At 42.1% G+C, this 20,864-nt stretch overlaps 1 protein-coding gene across 2 annotated transcripts in view; it reads right to left on the reverse strand.

Moving 5' to 3' along the window:
- ttbk2b (tau tubulin kinase 2b) overlaps positions 1–20,864 on the reverse strand; it is an 80,554-nt gene that overhangs the window by 49,501 nt on the left and 10,189 nt on the right. For both annotated transcript variants that reach the window (XM_060916362.1, XM_060916361.1), the window contains exon 2: positions 11,879–12,019. In XM_060916362.1, coding sequence (XP_060772345.1) covers positions 11,879–11,947 — 69 coding nt within the window. In that variant the 5' untranslated portion in view covers positions 11,948–12,019. The remainder of the gene's footprint in view (positions 1–11,878; positions 12,020–20,864) is intronic.

Here is a 20,864-nt window from a genome sequence, read left to right on the forward strand (position 1 = left end):
GAATGATTGTACAGCATACAGCTTTAATTAAAAAAACACTAGAATTTGCTGCACAAGTTTTAATTTTCTTTTGGTTTTCTGAAATCAATCAACACAGGGTCAAAATTACACATACAGGGTCAAAAATATACATACAGCACACCTAATATTTGGGTAAAATGTCTCTTCGCAAGATTCACCTTGACCAAACATTTTTGTTTACCATGAACAAGCTTCTGGCAGAATTCTGGTTGGATATTTCACGACTCTTCATGGTAGAATTGATAGAGTTCAATTAAATTTGGTTTTTTTTCTTGGCATGGACTCGACTTATAAGCCCGGTCCATATATTTTCAATAGGGTCGAAGTCAGGACTTGTTTTAAGCTTAATGTTCGCCTGCGTTATCCTCCACAACCAGCTCTGATGCGTGTTTGGGTTCATTGTCCTGTTGTAACTCCCAAGTCGTGTTCAAGTTTCTGATGGTTTATGCTGAAGAATTCTGAGGTCGTCCTCCTTCTTCATTATTCCATCCACTTTGTGCAATGAACCAGTTCCACTGGCAGCAAAACAGCTCTAGAGCATGATGATCCTACCACCACCGCCAGCTGGTACAGTGCCCCTCTGTACATGGTGGTCATTGTGGCCAAACAACTCAATCTTTGTCTTATCTGACCATACAGCTTTCCTCCGGAAGGCTTTTTCTTTGTCCGTGTGGTCAGCTTCAAACTTTAGTTCAGCTTGAAGGTGTCAATTTTGAAGCAGGGGGTTATTTCTTGGATAGCAGCCTCTTGGTCCATGGTGATCTGAACTGTAGACAGCGATCCATCAGCTTCCAGTTCATGGCAGGGCTGTGCCATGGTGGTTCCCAGGTTGTTCCTGACCATCCAAACCAATTTCCTTTCAGCTGAGGGTGACAGTTTGGGTTTTCTTGAAGCAAAGTGGCTTGGCAAAGTAACTACACCTCACAATAACTTGGATACAATTGTTTGAACTCATCTTGGAATTTGCAGTTGTTTAGAAATGGCTCTAAGAGACATTCCAGAGTTGTGTATATCTGCGATCCTCTTTCTCAGATCTGCACTGAGCTCCTTGGACTTTCCCATTTTACTGTGTGTTGGTCAATCCAGTGAGTGCTGTAAACAAACCCTTTTTATGAAGGCACAGAGAAGCTACCAGCTGGAGTCAATCATGATCACTAACAGGAAGTTAAGAGACCTCGGCCTTGGCAAGATAAGAGACGTTTTGGAAGTCTCAGCACCTCTGAATTAATAATCTAAGTGAGCGTATATAAATTTGACCGTGTTGATTTCAGAAAACCCAAAGAAAATTTAAACTTGTGCACCAAATTCTAGTGCTTTTTTAATTAAAGCTGTATGCTGTACAATCATTCTGCCACAGAAAAAGAACAGTTCAAAGAAATTACTGAAAGCTCAAATATTGCCATTCACGTCGCTGTATGTAAACCTCTGACCACAACTGTAATTACTCATGGTCACATCTTGGTTATTTTTTAATATATGTCACCGTGCTACTCACTGAACAATAACATGAAACAAACAGTGACACACTGCATATTTCAACCCTGTTAATTAACATAGCTATACAAATTACTCAACGTTTAGCTCACAAGACAAATGATTTGTGAATTCACACAGAGGTCAAGTTTCACAGAGATAAATTCCGCGTAAAGCGATAGTTACCACAAATGTGTTTTTCACATCCCACATCCTTTCTAGTTCAGAGAACTGGCTTGATCAGGTTTGGTCTGAAATTTAATTTAACTTTACAGAGGCACCAGATCATAAACAAACAGCGATTTGGGAGCATCTGGGTCTCCAACCTCTGATGAGGGTGCACATTTTACACCTGCAGTGAGCTGAGTGAAATAAACAAACAGCTTGGAGATGTGGCCAAAAATATTGGTACCCTTCTTTAAATGATTTAATATAAGAATATGAACTAGAAAAAGACTGTGACTAAAGTCACAGTAGTTTGTGCTAGCTGACTTTTGTCAATTGAAGGTCAAGGAGATGTTGCACCCTGCCGCCCTGAACAAAATTAAAAAACACTGATTGAAAAAAAATAATGAAAATTGACAGAGTTATAAGTGATTGAAAAAAGTCCAATTTTTCATGAATCATTCTGGATCAGTGATCCGGATCAGCACCAAAAGTCATAGCAACATAATTCAGCCCAGAGGTATTCTTCATTTGAAATTAGGTCATGACTGGTTGAAAACTGAGGGAGAAATAGTGTCCTGAAAAACATTATAGTAATAAAGTAGAAAGATCCGGAATGAGAGTAACAATTTGCGCTACCGCTGCGAGCTCAAATTAATATATTATTCGCCTTAAGCCTGATACGGGTAAATACAGGTTACAAGACGGCTACATCTGAGCAATGGACGAGCAATCTTTCTAAGACCTTCTGCCAGTTCACCAAAGAACAGTGCTTTGACCAACCTATCATGTGGTAGACGTACAACATGCCCCACCCATCGCAGTCAATTTCTCATAAGCATGATCTCAATATCTTCAGACTTGGCATAGTCCAGACCTTCATCACTTGTGACGTAATCATCCCATTTGATTTTAAGAATAGAGCCAAGAGGCCGTTGCTGGATAGTTCTTAGATTTCCAGTATGATGGCGGTAAAGAGCCCAAGTCTCGCTTCCGTACACCATCACCGGTATGGACCCTTTTCACGTGACGTCACGACAAACGTGGCCGCCATTTTGGACATGAACTACCAGTAGTCTACCACAGCCAACAACGAGGAACGACGGCGAAGCATCGAAAGGAATATAGCCATCAAAGAAAGTTTTTACTTTCAGCAAGACTTCCATCATGCCATTATATTGTTGTGCACCTGGATGTAGTAACCATCAACACACAAGGCAAGATTTATCATTTTATCGGATCCCGACAGATGCTGACCGACGGAGAAGATGGATGGTCTCTAAAATATTGGCAAAATGATGTTTACTGACATAGCAATCGTGCGTAACGGGAAGCATTTGCATATCCGAAGTGTTGTGTTTACATCAAAGATAAAATAAACCGATATGACAACGACTGCTGCTGCCAGGTTGGGGACACAAACTAGTAGAAAGGAAGTGTGCCAACAGTGCCAACACACTTCCTTTGTGGTCGATTCTGCTTTAAGGTAAGATGCATTTAATTATTCGTCTGCTGTGGGTTTGGAATCGGTAGCCTGACCGATTCGTTCATGTTTGTGGTGCCATTTGTTTGTTGACGCGTGTTGAAATGGAAGATTGGTTGTTGACATGATTTCCAGTGATGCTTTGGTGCTGCTGTGGATCAGATGTGTTGAGTAGCCTGACTGTTTTTTTTTTTCTTGCGTGTGGCATCATTGTTGACGCGAGGTTGTTTTTTGAACATGCCAATGCGGACACGATTTCCCCTGATGAGTTATGACTTCAGACGCGATGCGTGTGTGGAGTCCGTGTGATATGTGCGTAAGATAGGCTTCTCATGTGTTTGGAGATCTGCGCTCTGAGACAAGCGCAAGCACCCCCCCAAGGGAAAAAAAAAGGGACCCCCCGAAAATATCAGCATAGTTCGAACACTGGGTTGGAGAAAGTAATGGCAAATAGTGAGTGCACAAACCATAGAAGGTAAACTGTACACAGCGCCAGGGCAGTGTGATGGTATGTCTACTTTTAGATTGTGTTAGCTTATCAATGAACGCACTCGTCACTCGACGAGTTTCACGTCTTTACGACAGATACTTAAATGCGTGTTAGGTATTATTGTTGCAGTCTAAGCAGTCATTGTAGCAGCTAGATGAGCGAGAACCGAAAGGGTCTGTGCCATAAACCGTTATTTCTTCATGTCCAAAATGGCGGTCGCGTTTACGAAGGTCACGTGAGTGAAAAGGGTCTATAATGCGTTGATTTGGTTTCAGTTGTTAGTTCTCTACAGTCGAAGACTTTAAGTCTGCCAAAGGCACATGAAGCAGCTTGGATACGCACAGCAATTTCTTTGTCTAGCTTGCAGTCACTGCTGACGTAACTTCCAAGGTATTTGAAGTAATCCATTTTTGTCAACTTGTCCATTGATGTAAAAATCTGCTTGTTCTCCTACACTCATGGTTTCTGTTTTCCTGGTGTTGATCCGAAGACGCATTTTTTGTGACACATTATTATAAGATAATAGGAGCTGAAGTGAAGTGGCATCTTTCCAAAAGATTGCCATATCATCAGCATACTGAGCTTGTCTTATAGATTTCGCAAATTAATAACGAGACCGTCAATGACGGTGTAGCTCACTCCAGTCCCGTCTAGTCCAGAAGGAACGATCTAAAGTGGGCCACCTTACGCAATAAATGTTGCAAGCTATATATAGAAGCGGTATCCACCCTAGGAATACCAACCTATTTGCCAGAAAGAATCCAAAACAACGAGGAATTGACCGAGAAGAAGCGATTTTTGTTGAACTCTTCATTAAGGCTTAATTAGTCCATAACTTCATTAATAATTGTAATTAAGCAAATCTGGGTAGAAGTTCTATGCACCCTAGGTACCCCTACCTTCATGCCAGAAAGAATCAAAATCAGTGAAGAACTGAGGGAGAAGAAGCAATTTGTGTGGAAACTGCTCATTAGGGATTGATTAATTACTCCATATCTTCATTATTAAGTGTAATTATGAAAATTTGGGTAGAAGCTACAGTTTATGCACTGCAGGCAGACCGACCTTCCTGCCAAAAAGAATAAAAATCGATGAAGAATTGAGACAGAAGAAGTGATTTTCATAAAATCGCGGTCGACGCTGGACGGACAACACACAATGGGATAAGCTCATCGCCTGTCGGCCGGATGAGCTAATAATAAAAGTAGAAAGATCCTGAGTGCAAGTAAGAATTTGCACCAGCGCTGCTAGCACAAATGAATGAAAATAGCATGGACAAAAATACTGGTGTCCCAGAATAACTTAACCTTTTGTAACACAGCCTTTGGAGGCAATGACTGCACGTAAACGCAGTTCTGAATAAGATTCCTAAACTTCATTCCACAGGATTCAGATCAGGACTTATGGAAGGCCGTTTCAAAAGGATCCAACGTTTTCTTCTTATCCGTTCTTGGTTACTTTTTGATGCTTTCTGACACTGAGCTGTATATCCCACTCCAAAATGCCTTGATAGTCGTCTGACTTCATTCAAGATTTAAGACACATGGTACCTGAGGCGAGCCTAGTAAACTAGACCCACCCGCCTAGCGGCCAAAAATATTTTTGCCTACGAGTGGGTCTAGCCTAGCCTGGGAAATCCCATGCTGCTTTGCACAATCATTCCGATCTGAAAAGACAGCATGGAAACTATGGTCTAAAGGCTCGCCTGAGTTAGGGAGCCAATCAGAGAGTGGGGAGGGGTGGAAAGACGGTGACGCGTACTACTCGACAAACGGAAGCTTGTAGTTTATTTGGGACTGTTTACGGATCACATTTAACATGGCGGCGAGCGATACGAACCAAACTTTTGATCAAGCTTTAGACACTGTTCTGAATAGTTTAGAGCGAAAGTTTGTTTTAAAACGGCAGTAATCGTTCGGTGCCATTGTTTTCCTATTTTTGTTTTGCCTTCTCTTTCCTTCTCTTCTTCGTCGCTCTAACTACGGCACCGGGTACAACTGCCATGATTGATGGCATACGCCATCATACGCCAAATGATAGACATTCGCAACGTCCAATAAACGGCCGTTGACAATCGTAAACCACACCTCCCCTACGAGAAATTCAATAGGCGGATTCCAGACCATATTTCACTTGTGATATGGTCTGGTGTTAACCAGACTAGGTCTAGCCTCGCACCATATCAACAAAACACCCCGGGCATCAAATCATGCCCGCCAATCACAACGCAAGGTTTTTGTTTGGATTCTTTGGGCGGGCTTTTGCAGGAGTGACGACAAAGCTGCACGACGCTGGAGAAAGCACAACAGGAAAGATGGCTATGGCTAGTGAATAGCGCTCGTTTGACTCCGCTTTGGAATGAGTTTTAGAAGAATTAGACTTGGAGTTTTCGTTGAAACATGAGCAGGAAGAGGCTCTCCACTCATTCCTTTTCAAGTAGGACGTTTTCGCTGTTTTGCCGACCGGCTATGGCAAAAGTCTGATCTACCAGCTGGCTCCGCTCATAGCCAAAAGGATGGGGCTAGTTTGTGCAGGACGAAGAATTAATAAACAGCTTTGAAACATTACTTTTTGATTGTTTCTTATTTTCCCGTTATTTTAAATTTAAGGGAAATTATTTCACCAAACACCACTAAATAAAAACTCTCAAAAACAGTTTCAGCAAACCCTTGAAAAACCCTTGAAAAAAATAAGAGTGTATGTTAAGTATGTGGTACAGACTCCAAACTTGTGGTCATTATCTCCAAACTTCTTAATATCTAGAACCTGTTTATTAATTAATACGCATTTTGAAAAATTATTTATTTCAAGGCCTCCCCCACTGCTTTCTGTCGCTCTGACTACGTCACAGTCACTGTTGCGCTGATTGGTCAGAGCGTTGGCCTATACGCACAGAGACAGTTTGAAAGACAGCGGGTTGTCCCTACCCACACCCTTCGGAAATGTCTACGAGCGAGGCCAGACTAAATATTCACATTTAGTCTGGCTTGCCAGGCTAACCTGAGGCAGCAAAACAGCCCCAAAACATCTCTGGGCCTCCTCCATGTTTCATAACAGGCACAGTGTTCATTTCCTTAAAAGCTTTGTTGTTGTTTTTTTCCGGTGGTTAGGCCACACCAATTCAATTAGTTGGTTCTCGGAATCGCCGCTTGAAGAAAATGCAAAATGGGAAAAAAAAAATCGAAATCAAACTCCCGCCAACAGAAAAGGTCACGTGACGTGAAGTCATGTGACATCGAAAACCAATCAAATCGCCCCTTTCACTTTTGATAAAGACTTGTGGAAGAAACATGGCTGTGGAGGGGAGTCCTGCAAAGCCTGTGTTTGTGATTGTTAGGATATTCAGCGAACAGAAGCGTAAAATCTTTGACAGGTGTGTTGAAATTCTGTTTACTGGTTTGCCTGTATTGTTTGGTCTATTTCCACCGCTAATTTTACCATCAGAGTATTTTTTTTTTTTTAAATTTCGCCCGCTCGCTTCATATTTTTCCTGAAAAAAGTCCAAGAACCAACTAATTAAATTGGTGTGGCCTAAACATACCAGTAGGGGGCAGGCCAATTAATCTACCATTAGGGCCTCTGCATGCTCTTGCGACAAGGCTTTCGCAGATAGCTTTTCGCAGACAGTTGTAATTTATCGTTGAGCGGGGAGTAATAGGCGTGCGCGATGTTATTCACCGCCACAACGCAAGGGGGCGCGAAGTCGCGAAATCGCTAGGAGTAGTTGGTGGGTGTGGTTAGTGGAGTGTTTATCCTCCGGTTACTTATAATGACTAGAACTGGAGTCGTATAGATGTACGTACTTCCTCACTTCCTCGATCAACCGCTCTTCGTGCTGCTCCATCTTCGCTTGTGTTTTTAAAAATGGCGGTCGTGAAAACAAACCAAACCGGGAAAGTAGGGAAGCGGAAGTGCGTGTACAGCGGATGTAGAGTGGACCAATCAGAACCCTCTTGTCTGCGACGCTTCTGCGGTGGTCACAATTTTTGGGAGGTGCGCACAGAGCGTCTGCGAAGGTGGGGGAGGTGGGGGGGGGGCTACGCAGACGCCATCTGCGACACCATCTGCAAGGACTGCGTTGTCAGCATAAATTGGCCTTTAGACCGCTACAATCACTATATAAACAAGCTATAAAAATTCTTGATAAAAAACCACTTCAGCACCACCATTGCAATATTTTAGAGAAACATCATTTATTAAGTTTTGAAAATTTTAGACTTTTTTCAAGCTTGTGTCTAATGTATAAGATCCTACATGGTCTGGCCCCAGCTTGTCTATTAGAGTTTGTCTGTTATCGTCCTGCTAGTTCCATACGATCCTCTGTCCATGACTGTAACATACCTTTCTATCGCACAACTTTTGGACAGTCTTCTTTTAAAGCCACTACACAGTGGAATGCACTATCAGGGGATTTAAAGAGCTGTCTCTCCATCAGGAGCTTCAAATCACAGCTGAAATGTTTCCTAAAAAAACAGTCAAAACTGTAATCTCTGATTCATGGTGCTGTCAGAATGTGTTTATGTTGGATGCGGGTGTTTGCGTGTGTGTGTGTCAGGGACGTGCACAGGATTATAGAGGGGCAGGGGCTCAAAGTCAGAAAAAGGGCAGCAAGTGCATGATTTTTTTTTTTTCCCGGTCCTTTCCAAAATATGGAAATGTACGATTTCCTGTACCATGCAAACTTCTCTGTGCTGCTCGATGCACCGTACTCCGACGTCCAGCAAAAATAGAAACTGACTGGGGGTGTCGTGGCTCAGGTGGCTAAGGCGCCATACCATAAATCCGGGGACCCAGGTTCGATTCCGACCCGAGGTCATTTCCCGATCCCTCCCCGTCTCTCTCTCCCACTCATTTCCTGTCCTGTCTCTACACTGTCCTATCCAATAAAGGTGAAAAAAAGCCCAAAAAATATCTTTAAAAAAAAAAAAATAGAAACTGACGCATAACATTGTTTTTTTCTGAAACATAACCCACATTTGATTTGAGCACGTTGTGGAAGAGGTCAACGACTAGTTATATATACACAAGAGGAGAACGTAAGCTTCCCAACGATATATGATACTTGCATGTAGACCGAAGCACGGCCGAGGCAATCGATTGTGAACAGTAACAGGTCAGGTCACGTCAGTTAACAAGCAGATTATTAAACTACAGAGACTTAAAATTACTCGCACAAATGTCAGTAGCGGGCGGCACGGTGGTGTAGTGGTTAGCGCTGTCGCCTCACAGCAAGAAGGTCCTGGGTTCGAGCCCTGGGGCCGGCGAGGGCCTTTCTGTGTGGAGTTTGCATGTGCTCCCCGTGTCCGCGTGGGTTTCCTCCGGGTGCTCCGGTTTCCCCCACAGTCCAAAGACATGCAGGTTAGGTTAACCGGTGACTCTAAATTGACCGTAGGTGTGAATGTGAGTGTGAATGGTTGTCTGTGTCTGTGTCAGCCCTGTGATGACCTGGCGACTTGTCCAGGGTGTACCCCGCCTTTCGCCCGTAGTCAGCTGGGATAGGCTCCAGCTTGCCTGCGACCCTGTAGAAGGATAAAGCGGCTAGAGATAATGAGATGAGATATGTCAGTAGCCCTACAAACGCCCAGATGTCACGTACATACAGTTTGAAAGGGCTAACTGTTAGCCCATAACTCACATGTTCAAGCTGCCTCACTGTCCGTTTCCTCCGTTATCATTGTGGCAGCGCAGAGGCTTCTTCCCTCTCACTCAGTCCGCGCGCCCCCTCTCTCTGGCCGCGCTCGAGGGGAGCAGCAATGGACAGAGAAGCGGCAGCTCAGCGCGCACAACCTTGTAATACAACGGGGTGGATTACAAGAACATTGGTAGATTGCCGTGGAGTTTTTGTACCGCTGTTGTTTTAAACTTCTAACAGGACTGTATTATTTATTATTAGGATTATTATTATTTTAAAAGGGCAACATTTAATTCGAGGCAAAAACAGCAGGGGCTCAAGCACCCCTAAAGCCCTATGTGTGCACGTGCCTGGTGTGTGTGCGCGAGTTTGGGGTGTAGGGGGTTGGACACTCATGTGAGTGATTTGTTTACTGTACGAGTGGAGTTTGCTATTTGGGTGAGGTAGGAGGTCTGGATATTTATTTTGTATGTTTTTATGTATTGTTGTTTTTATGTCTTGCCTGGGACTGCAGATGTAAATTAGCCTGAGGCTAACCCTAGGCTGACACTTGCACGACTTTTGGCCACGATTTTGTCATGGCAAGTCGTGCCATTTTGGGGCACGAACTGGGAGGCTCCCGCATTGTTCACGACTAGTTCACGCATAGTTCACGACGAGTTCACGAATGCGTGCCTGTCCACATTCACGAACTGGCACGACGAGTTCACGCATAGTTTGCGCATAGTTTACGCACTTCCCGCATTGGCACGACGAGTTTGCGCAATTCGGACGGTGTCGTGCCGACTTGGGCACGCCTGTGTCATGCACAACCTCATCCTCATCAGATACCCACACGCAATTTCAGAAGTGGACCGCGAAGATCCGGACACACATGATCTGATCCCTGGTGGATGGAGGACTGACCGACACCTGCAGGGGCTGCTGCCTCTAACCGGCCATCATACCCAGAAGGATGCAAAGGATCAGCGAGACTACCTGTCACATTACTACATGTCCCCTGCTGGTGCTGTCCCTTGGCAAGAAAGAATGGTAGTAGCTTCATGAGCTGCATCCACAGTTGTTCCATTTTTGAAATAAAAGAAACGAAACCCCCCCCCCCAAAAAAAAAGTCATGAAGGAATAGAAAATAAAAGACATTAAAGAAAAAAGCAAGAAAAAAAAATTGCGAATGGCGAGAAGTGTCTGGGAAGCCCTATATATACCCCCGCACCGACGTGAGCGCCACTGTCGCGCAGTAGTCGTGAACTGCTCGTGAACTCGTCGTGAACTGCTCGTGCCATGCACAAACTGTTCGTGAAGTGCGTAAACTAGTCGTGAACTGCTTGTGCCATCAATGCGTGACCGTGTCAGTGGGAAGGCACGGCCACGCTGCGACGCGCACCAATTCGTGAACATGTTGTGAACTACTCGTGAACTCGACGTGAGCTGTTCGTGAACTATTCGTGGCATGGCGCGCACTTCCACGCACTGGCACGCATCCTCCCGCATCGTCCCGACGAGTTCACGAACAGTTTGCGCATAGTTCACGACCCGGTCGCGAAATTTTGTCGTGACCAAAATTTTGAACATTTCAAAATTCTCGTCCCGACATGGCACGCAGTCACGACGGGTTTACGCACACTTCACGCCAGTTTACGACTAGTTTGCGCACTGGCACGACTCGAGTCGTGCCAATGCGTGCCACGGAATCGTGCAAGTGTCAGCCTAGCCTAACTCTGGTACGATGAATGAAATGGCAACATTTATGTTTTAATTGTACATGGTCCCTTATAAAATAAACTGAAACTGTAAGCTGAGTGGCCTTTTAAAAAGGGTCCTCTGGGATCTTCTGCCATGAAGCCCATTTTCATTCAAACACCGACGGGTGGTGTTATACCTTGAACTTGAAGCTTGCCTTGATCTGGGTTGAAGTTTTTCTCGGTTCTTTGTTTAACCGTTTCAACAATCGGCTGAGATACACTCACCGGCCACTTTATTAGGAACACCGTCCACCTGCTCTTTAATGCAGTTCTCTAAATCAGCCGATCCCTTGATGCATAAAATCATGCCGATGCGAATCAAGAACTTCGGTTAATGCTCAAACATCAGAATGGGAAAAATTGTGATCTCACGGTGAAGTGTGACTTTCTTTCACTGTGGCACGGGTGTTGGTTTGAGCATTTCAGAAACCGCTGATCTCCTGGGATTTTCACACACAACAGTCTCTAGAGTTTACACGGACAGAATGGTCTAAAAACATTGAGCTGAGTGAGGGACAGTTCTGTGGGTGGAAACAAACGCCTTGTCTGAGGTAGGTCAGAGGAAAATGGACAGATTGGTTTGAGCTTTTTTTTTTTTTTTGCCAGGAAGGATATAATAACTCGTATAATCACACTTTACAACCGTGGTGAGCAGAAAAGCATCTCGGCAGAACAACACATTGGGTTCCAGTCCTGCCAGCCAAGAACAGGAAGCTTAGAATCAAGAACAAGTACCTATTAAAGTGGCCAGTGAGTGTATAATATAATGTTTATGTACAGTATACCAATCAGTGAGTTGATGAGAATGAGTCAATTGGTCTAATCCGTGGTTTTGTTTTGTTTTTTGTAGGAAGTGCGTAAGCCTTACTCACCACCCTCCAGCGGTCCCGGACCACGTTCCCCACTGACAGTATGTCGGTCTGCTCTACTGCTCCACTCATCTTAGTGCTCACGCCTGGACTGAACACGGCCGGAGATGATCAGCATCTGGCATCAGTGATGCAGGCTTCTCACTGAAATGCACAAGAATCGATGAGTTTAAAGAGGAGTTCAGCTCATTGCTGGGGACGTACAGAATCGCACTCATTAAAGGTGACTGAATGAAACTTCACTGTGCCAGCTGATGGACCTATTAATACTTCATCCCTTTTGAGAGGCAAAAGTAAGACCTCTTTAAGGACCTTGCCCTGATTTTTTGTCCCAAGACTAACGCAGGGCACAGAACAGAGCTTCTATATGCCAAATGGAGACATGTCTCCTGAGGATAAGTTGTAAAGCATGATGCAAGGTAGAAGAAACATTTGTTATACCCGGAGCTCAATATAAAATCACTGATCGACGCTGGCATAATAATACTAGAACACAGAATTAACAGTGAAACTGTTTAGATCACAGATCTATTTTATGCCTTACACACAATGGTTCAACCTGAAACTGATATTTACAAAACGCTGACGAATTAAATGTGCTATCATGTTACGTAGAATATAGTGTCATTCACAAAAACACAACCTCTAATGCGTTTATGCTCCAGTTTACATTGAGCAATCTTTTAGTAAAGTTTACCATGGCCTAATGGTTAGAGAAGCAACTTTGGGACCAAAAGGTTGCCGGTTCAATTCCCTGCACCAGCAGGAATGGCAGAGGTGCCCTTGAGCAAGGCACCTAACCCTGAACTGCTTCCCCAGGCTGAACTCGGTATGTTGTACGTCGCTCTGGATAACAGCGTCTGCTAAATGCATGTAAAGTTGTGTGTAAAATGTTTGCGTAAGCCAAAACAAACTAAAAATTTACGCTGGGTCAGGGCTCAACATTAACGGTAGTCCAACTGTCCAGGACGACCAAATGTCTGGTCCAGACAAGTCAAATCTGCATCTGCCTGTCCGATGGGACAACTTGAATATTCGTTGAAAATCACCATTTTTTTTGAACGTACAGACTCCATTAAAACCGTTTAGGTTTAAAGTCTGCACAAATGGACTTCGGTTAAAGAGTTTTGTGATGTCACAAATTCACTCACATGCATAAACACCACCTTGTCTGCTAACTGCCCCAAAACCAAAAAACAAATCTCCCCTGCGATCTCTAAGACCCCGTCCACACGTAGCCGGGTATCTGCTAAATCGAAGATATTTTTCTACGTTTTGGCCTGTCATCCACATGAAAACACATCAAAAACGAATATTTAAAAAAACTCCGGGCAAAGTGAAGATTTTTGAAAACTCCGTGTATGCCTTTTCGTGTAGACAGAGATAACCGGAGGTTTGCGTTTTAGAACGTCACAATCTGCGCCAAAAAAATGACAACAAATCTGCCCTGACGTCAAACGTGCGACCTTTGTTTACTGCAGAAGCCAGATTAAGCATGGACTTAAGCTAGCCGCACACCACGGCGATCCACGCGGTACCGAACCGACCCATTTCAGAGCCGGCTCCCGACAGGGCACGCACATATCCCCCGACTGTTGACGAGTGCAGTCGCGATTGAAGCGACACGTGACAACTTAATAGCTTTGTGATTGGCTATTGTATATAGTTACTGTTAAATCCAACACTTGAAGATGCTACAGGCTGAATTACAAATGACACAACATGGAATATGTAGCGCACTATCTAGGCTGCATGAGCTATTATTCCCAACCTTAAATAGTGCACTTATATAGGGGAGTTAAAGCGATTTGGAATTCAGCCACACAACTTGAGCAGAGTGGTTTTCCAGCCCACTGTGTCTATGGATAAAGCTTCAGTCTATGGAATTACAGTATATACCTGCATTAGGTGCTACCAACACGTATTTCTCGCGCTAGAAATTGTGTTTAATGATGTCACGTGTTATATGCGAAAGATATGATTGGGTATTTATTGCTAGCGACTCTCGCCGATCAGTCTGGCTCCCGATTACTTTTTCGAATCGGCTGTGAGATGAGTCGGTACCATCGAAAACTAGTCTTTACGCCTGACTCGCGACTTCAGTTGGCTCGGTACGCTGAAAATTGGCGTAGTTGTGCGGCTAGCTAAAGAGTAATGGATCGGAGTAGTGCCTTGAAAGCGTTAATTATTGTGCAGGTGCTATTTACATGTTTAATTTTAGAAGCCCAACTACTGCTCCAAGAGCACAGGCGATGTGATTAGGGGGTAGGATTTGGGGAAATAGCCATCTACAGGTTTGGAATGCTTATGAATGTGATTGAAAACGCAGATGTTCAGTTATGTGTGGAAGGGATTTTTTTTGAAGACGAGGTGGTGTGGATAAAACATTTTTATAAATGGAGGGGGGGGAAATGTTCGGTTTTAAAAATACCCGGCTACGTGTGTACATGGCATAAGGCCAAAAAAAAAAAAAAAAAGTGTGTTTCCAGTAACCCGACCGATCGAGAATTTCCGCGTCGAAATTGCCGACCGTAAAGTTTTTTTACAAATTTCCCTCGATATTTTAGTGTAAGCAACGTTAGTTTGTCAATTTTTTGTTTCAATGCATTCAAGTTGTGAAAGAAACGATAAAAAGTAAAATGTTTCGCCACTTCTATCAGCCCTCCTGCATAAACATGGAAGCGCACTTGTATACTGAAGGAGGAAGGGAAAACAGCAGAGGCGCCATTTTGAATCCTCATTCAAGGCTGTAATGCAAATCGCTTCCTCTTCAGTATTCAAGTGCACTTCCATGGCAGGGAAAAACACTACATTTTGCGGCCTATGCAGTCCCCTATTTATACAAATAGGAGTCATTCAGGATTCAGCCATGTTTTTGCTCGACCCAAGTTCTACAGTAGGCTAGGCTAGGCTGTCTGCTTTTAATGGAAGTAGCCTAGCTTAGGACGTTATTTTCACGTTATTTCTTGATAAGGTGTTTTCACGTTATCACATGAAAATATCATGAAATAACGTGATTCATGAAATTACGTGATGTTATGTTATTACATGATAAATATATTGTAAAAACGTGATGACTTTGTTAACAATATCTTTTCACGTAATTACTTGATTCTAAGCCAATTTTTTTTTGAGTGTGGCAGCAATACGCTTCCGTAGATCATAACTCGAACTCTCGCGATTTTTTTTTATTCGTTTAAAGATTTAAAACACTTATTTTATGATGTGTGGTATAAAGGATTCTGTGCCAAAATACTATTTTGTAAGATGTTTACTAGTGTTAATTTTTTCGAACAAAATAAAAAAAATTAAGAAAAAAAAAAAAAAACCTTTTTCCTACCTACCGACCTTATTTTAGTATTTCATGTTACCTGAAACACACTTTTTTTTTTTTTTGGCCTAATTGCCTCAGAACAAAAATATAAACACCGTGTGACCTTCGATTTCCCCAAACCTAAACAAAAACACCCTTCTGATTGATAAATACCCCAACCTAAAAACTACATACCCCCTTGACTTTTAATTGCTCCATGTGGAAATAAAGATACCAGCTTGTCTCTTAACTTCCCCTAAAGCCCAAATATAAATACCCACTGACTGCGAAATGCCCCAAACTCAAAACGGCAAACCCCAATGACTTTTAATTGCCTCAAACAAAAGCGAAAATACCATTGTGTCTCCCCAAAACCCAAATATAAATACGCACTGACTGCTAAATACCCATTGCCTAAAAGCTACATACATCCATGACTTTTAATTACCCCAAACAGATAAAGATACCACCTTGGCTGTTAATTTCCCCCAAAACCCAAATATAAATACGCACTGACTGCTAAATGCCCCAAACTCAAAACTACAATCCTCCATAACTTTTAATTGCCCCAAACAGAAATAAAGATACCACCTTGCCACTTAACTTCCTGCAATACCCAAATATAAACACCACCCTGTCTGTTAACTGCCCCAAAACCAAAAAACAAATCCCCCGTGAATCTCTAATTTCCCCCAAATCCAAACACCACCCTGACTGCTAATTGCCTCAGAACCAAAATATAAACACCGTGTGCCCTTCGATTTCCCCAAACCTAAACAAAAACACCCTTCTGATCGGTAAATACCCCAACCTCAAAACTACACACCCCTTTACCCCATGCAGATATAAAGATACCACCTTGTCTATTAATTTCCCCAAAACCCAAATAGAGCGGCGGCTACAATTAATTATCGACACCTTTTCAGATTTACCAATAAAAAACAATTTTACAAAGGTGAGTTTCAGTTACAACAGTTATTATTGGTTAATTAATCAACCGGAAGACCCTCCTCGGCCTTTGAGCTTGTTGGATGACAGCTCGTTACCTGAGATGGAATTTTTTTCAGCACGATCAGCAATTTTTCGGAAAGCCCGGACGTTATCATCGCAGGTGAGCATGGTGGAAAGATCATGGACATGTTTTTACTGATCAAATTCACCGATATTTCATGATCTCCTCGTCCAAACCTACTTTGTTTCTCACTCTTTCATTCGACAGCTGCCATTTTGTATCTAAACGCACGTTTAAGAAGCAAGTCACTCACGTGAGGTGTCGATAATAGTGATCGCTTTCCACTAACGGTGTCCACCATTATCGACACCCTGTGGGATTAAGGGACATTTACAACTGTTATGGATCGATGTTTGTGTAACATTGTTGAAGTAGAACAATGAAGTACTTTAAAAAAATAAAAGTGCTGTGATTTATAATAATTATTTTTTTTATTCATAACAGAATGGAATGTTTATAGAGTGTTTGGAATCCGACTGCAATAAATAGAATAAGGCCCAATCCCAATTCTAATTTCTACCCCTTCCCCTACCCCTCCCCCTTCCCCTTGGCCCTTCCCCTTGAAACTGAGCTACAAGGGATAGGGCTTGAAATTCAACCCCTACGTATTGGGATAGCCCTTCAACGATCGCATACGTCATCGTGTACCTCCGTCAGCGTTTACGTTAGCAAAACGCGACCAAATGCGTCATTGGCTGCGACCAGCCGCTACAGTCAGAGCCAGAAATCTCTGCTGGCAGGGTGTGATCTGTTAACTAACACCACTGAATGGGATATCTTTGGCGCTTCGTGCACCACATCCGACAGAATGAGGTGTCAGAACACTCATGTAAACAATAAAAGCGAGAATAACAGAACAAAACGTACGCAGTCAAGCAACCGAAAACAATACTCACTCCCAAAGCTTTTTAGCAGCAGCTTGGATTTCAGAAATCGCTGCTCATTCTCAGCTCGAAAGCGAATCAAGCAGCGTGTTTCCTCTGGATAACAACTTAAAACACGTAAATAATGGAGAAAATACATTTATGACAATCTTTCGCCGCAGGAACCGCCATCTTTCTGAAATCCGCATGAAATCTCGCTGAAATCCGCATGGCATTGTGGGAAATCACTCAAACCCCTTCGTTCGGAGTCAGCTCCAGGAAAATCTCCGTTTGGAGGGGTACAGAAGCCCTACCCCTTCCCCTACCCCTCCGCGTTAACTGGGATTGGGATACCCCTACCCCTTCACGTGAACGCGCAAAATGGAGGGGAAGGGCCAAGGGGTAGGTCCAAGGGGTGAAATGGGATTCGGCCTTAGACCAGAATTAAATTCCTAGCATATAAAAATGACATGATTGAAATAGTCAGGGTTTTTTTTTTTTGCAGTTTGTTGTAAATCTCTACCACATATTGCAATATCACGAGACATTTTATATTTTAGTTCGAGGAATGATATGCGACCTTTGACCTGGATTTTCATGCAGTTACAATCTCAATTCCCTGTTGACATTTATTGGTAAACGACAAAACTAGAAATTAATACAAACCACAATGAATGATGAACAAAATATGATCTACAAAAATACCAAGAAAGTGGGTAGAAAAGATTTTCTGATGCAGGTTAAACATTATCAGTTCATTTGTTTACAAACATTAGAATTACTTCCTCATTTACGTAAACACCGACATCCAGATATTTATATAAAAGATATTTTGGACTAAATATAAGTCTATGGAAAACAAATTTTAAATAAAAACTAATGTTTTGTTAATACCACATACCGATTTTTTTTTTTAATATAAATAATCATCTGGGTGTCAATAATTGCGGAACGGTGTTGATAACTGTGGACAAAGGTGTCGATAATTGTGGAAGAGTGTCACATGATCCGATACACCAAGTAATCATGAATCAACTCATTTTTTCACGGTGGAAGTTTGAGTAATTATGCATGCACAATATACATATTGCAACAGCCAAAAGATCGTTAAGGTGTCGATAATTGCAGCCTCTGTTCTACTGCATACTCCGTGAACCCGAAGAGCCCCAGACCACCACAACACTGCTATCTATTGAACTGCTTTTCCCTTTTTTTTTTAAACTTTCTTTCATGTCTTTTCAAGCACGTTTTGTTAACTTAATACCACATACCAATTTTTTTTTAAAATATAAATAATCATCTGGGTGTCAATAATTGTGGAACAGTGTCGATAACTGTGGACAAAGGTGTCGATAATTGTGATACGGTGTCACGTGATCTGATACACCAAGTAATCGTGAATCAACTCATTTTTTCCCTGTGGAAGTTTGAGGAATTATTCATGCACAATATACGTATTGCAACAGCCAAAAGATCGTTAAGGTGTCGATAATTGTAGCCGCTGCTCTACTGTATAAATACTCCGTGAACCCGAAGAGCCCTAGACCCAAGCAACGACCCGGAACACCACAACACTACTATCTATTGAACTGCTTTTCCCTTTTTTTTTTTTTTTAAACTTTCTTTCATGTCTTTTCAATCATGTTTTGTTAACTTAATACCACATACCGATTTTTTTTTAATACAAATAATCATCTGGGTGTCAATAATTGCGGAACGGTGTTGATAACTGTGGACAAAGGTGTCGATAATTGTGGAACGGTGTCACATGATCCGATACACCAAGTAATCATGAATCAACTCATTTTTTCACGGTGGAAGTTTGAGTAATTATGCATGCACAATATACATATTGCAACAGCCAAAAGATCGTTAAGGTGTCGATAATTGCAGCCTCTGCTCTACTACATACTCCGTGAACCCGAAGAGCCCCAGACCACCACAACACTGCTATCTATTGAACTGCTTTTCCCTTTTTTTTTAAACTTTCTTTCATGTCTTTTCAAGCACGTTTTGTTAACTTAATACCACATACCGATTTTTTTTCAAACATAAATAATCATCTGGGTGTCAATAATTGTGGAACAGTGTCAATAACTGTGTACAAAGGTGTCGATAATTGTGGAACAGTGTCACGTGATCTGATACACCAAGTAATCGTGAATCAACTCATTTTTTCCCTGTGGAAGTTTGGGTAATTATTCATGCACAATATACGTATTGCAAAAGCCAAAAGATCGTTAAGGTGTCGATAATTGTAGCCGCTGCTCTACTGTATAAATACTCCGTGAACCCGAAGAGCCCTAGACCCAAGCAACGACCCGGAACACCACAACACTACTATCTATTGAACTGCTTTTCCCTTTTTTTTTTTAAACTTTCATGTCTTTTCAAGCATGTTTTGTTAACTTAATACCACATACCGATTTTTTTTTTTTAATACAAATAATCATCTAAGGTGTCAATAATTGTGGCACGGTGTCGATAACTGTGGACAAAGGTGTCGATAATTGTGAAACGGTGTCACGTGATCTGATACACCAAGTAATCGTGAATCAACTCATTTTTTCACGGTGGAAGTTTGAGTAATTATGCATGCACAATATACATATTGCAACAGCCAAAAGATCGTTAAGGTGTCGATAATTGCAGCCTCTGCTCTACTGCATACTCCGTGAACCCGAAGAGCCCTAGACAACCACAACACTACTATATATTGAACTGCTTTTCCCTTTTTTTTTTTAAAAAAAACTTTCTTTCATGTCTTTTCAAGCACGTTTTGTTAACTTAATACCACATACCGATTTTTTTTCAAACATAAATAATCATCTGGGTGTCACTAATTGTGGAACAGTGTCAATAACTGTGTACAAAGGTGTCGATAATTGTGGAACAGTGTCACGTGATCTGATACACCAAGTAATTGTGAATCAACTCATTTTTTCCCTGTGGAAGTTTGAGGAATTATTCATGCACAATATACGTATTGCAAAAGCCAAAAGATCGTTAAGGTGTCGATAATTGTAGCCGCTGCTCTACTGTATAAATACTCCGTGAACCCGAAGAGCCCTAGACCCAAGCAACGACCCGGAACACCACAACACTACTATCTATTGAACTGCTTTTCCCTTTTTTTTTTTAAACTTTCATGTCTTTTCAAGCATGTTTTGTTAACTTAATACCACATACCAATTTTTTTTTTTAATACAAATAATCATCTAAGGTGTCAATAATTGTGGCACGGTGTCGATAACTGTGGACAAAGGTGTCGATAATTGTGAAACGGTGTCACGTGATCTGATACACCAAGTAATCGTGAATCAACTCATTTTTTCCCTGTGGAAGTTTGAGGAATTATTCATGCACAATATACGTATTGCAACAGCCAAAAGATCGTTAAGGTGTCGATAATTGTAGCCGCTGCTCTACTGTATAAATACTCCGTGAACCCGAAGAGCCCTAGACCCAAGCAACGACCCGGAACACCACAACACTACTATCTATTGAACTGCTTTTCCCTTTTTTTTTTTTTTTAAACTTTCTTTCATGTCTTTTCAATCATGTTTTGTTAACTTAATACCACATACCGATTTTTTTTTAATACAAATAATCATCTGGGTGTCAATAATTGCGGAACGGTGTTGATAACTGTGGACAAAGGTGTCGATAATTGTGGAACGGTGTCACATGATCCGATACACCAAGTAATCATGAATCAACTCATTTTTTCACGGTGGAAGTTTGAGTAATTATGCATGCACAATATACATATTGCAACAGCCAAAAGATCGTTAAGGTGTC

Source organism: Neoarius graeffei, chromosome 3 (genome assembly GCF_027579695.1).
Source record: "Neoarius graeffei isolate fNeoGra1 chromosome 3, fNeoGra1.pri, whole genome shotgun sequence".
Classification (NCBI taxonomy): Eukaryota; Metazoa; Chordata; class Actinopteri; order Siluriformes; family Ariidae; genus Neoarius; species Neoarius graeffei.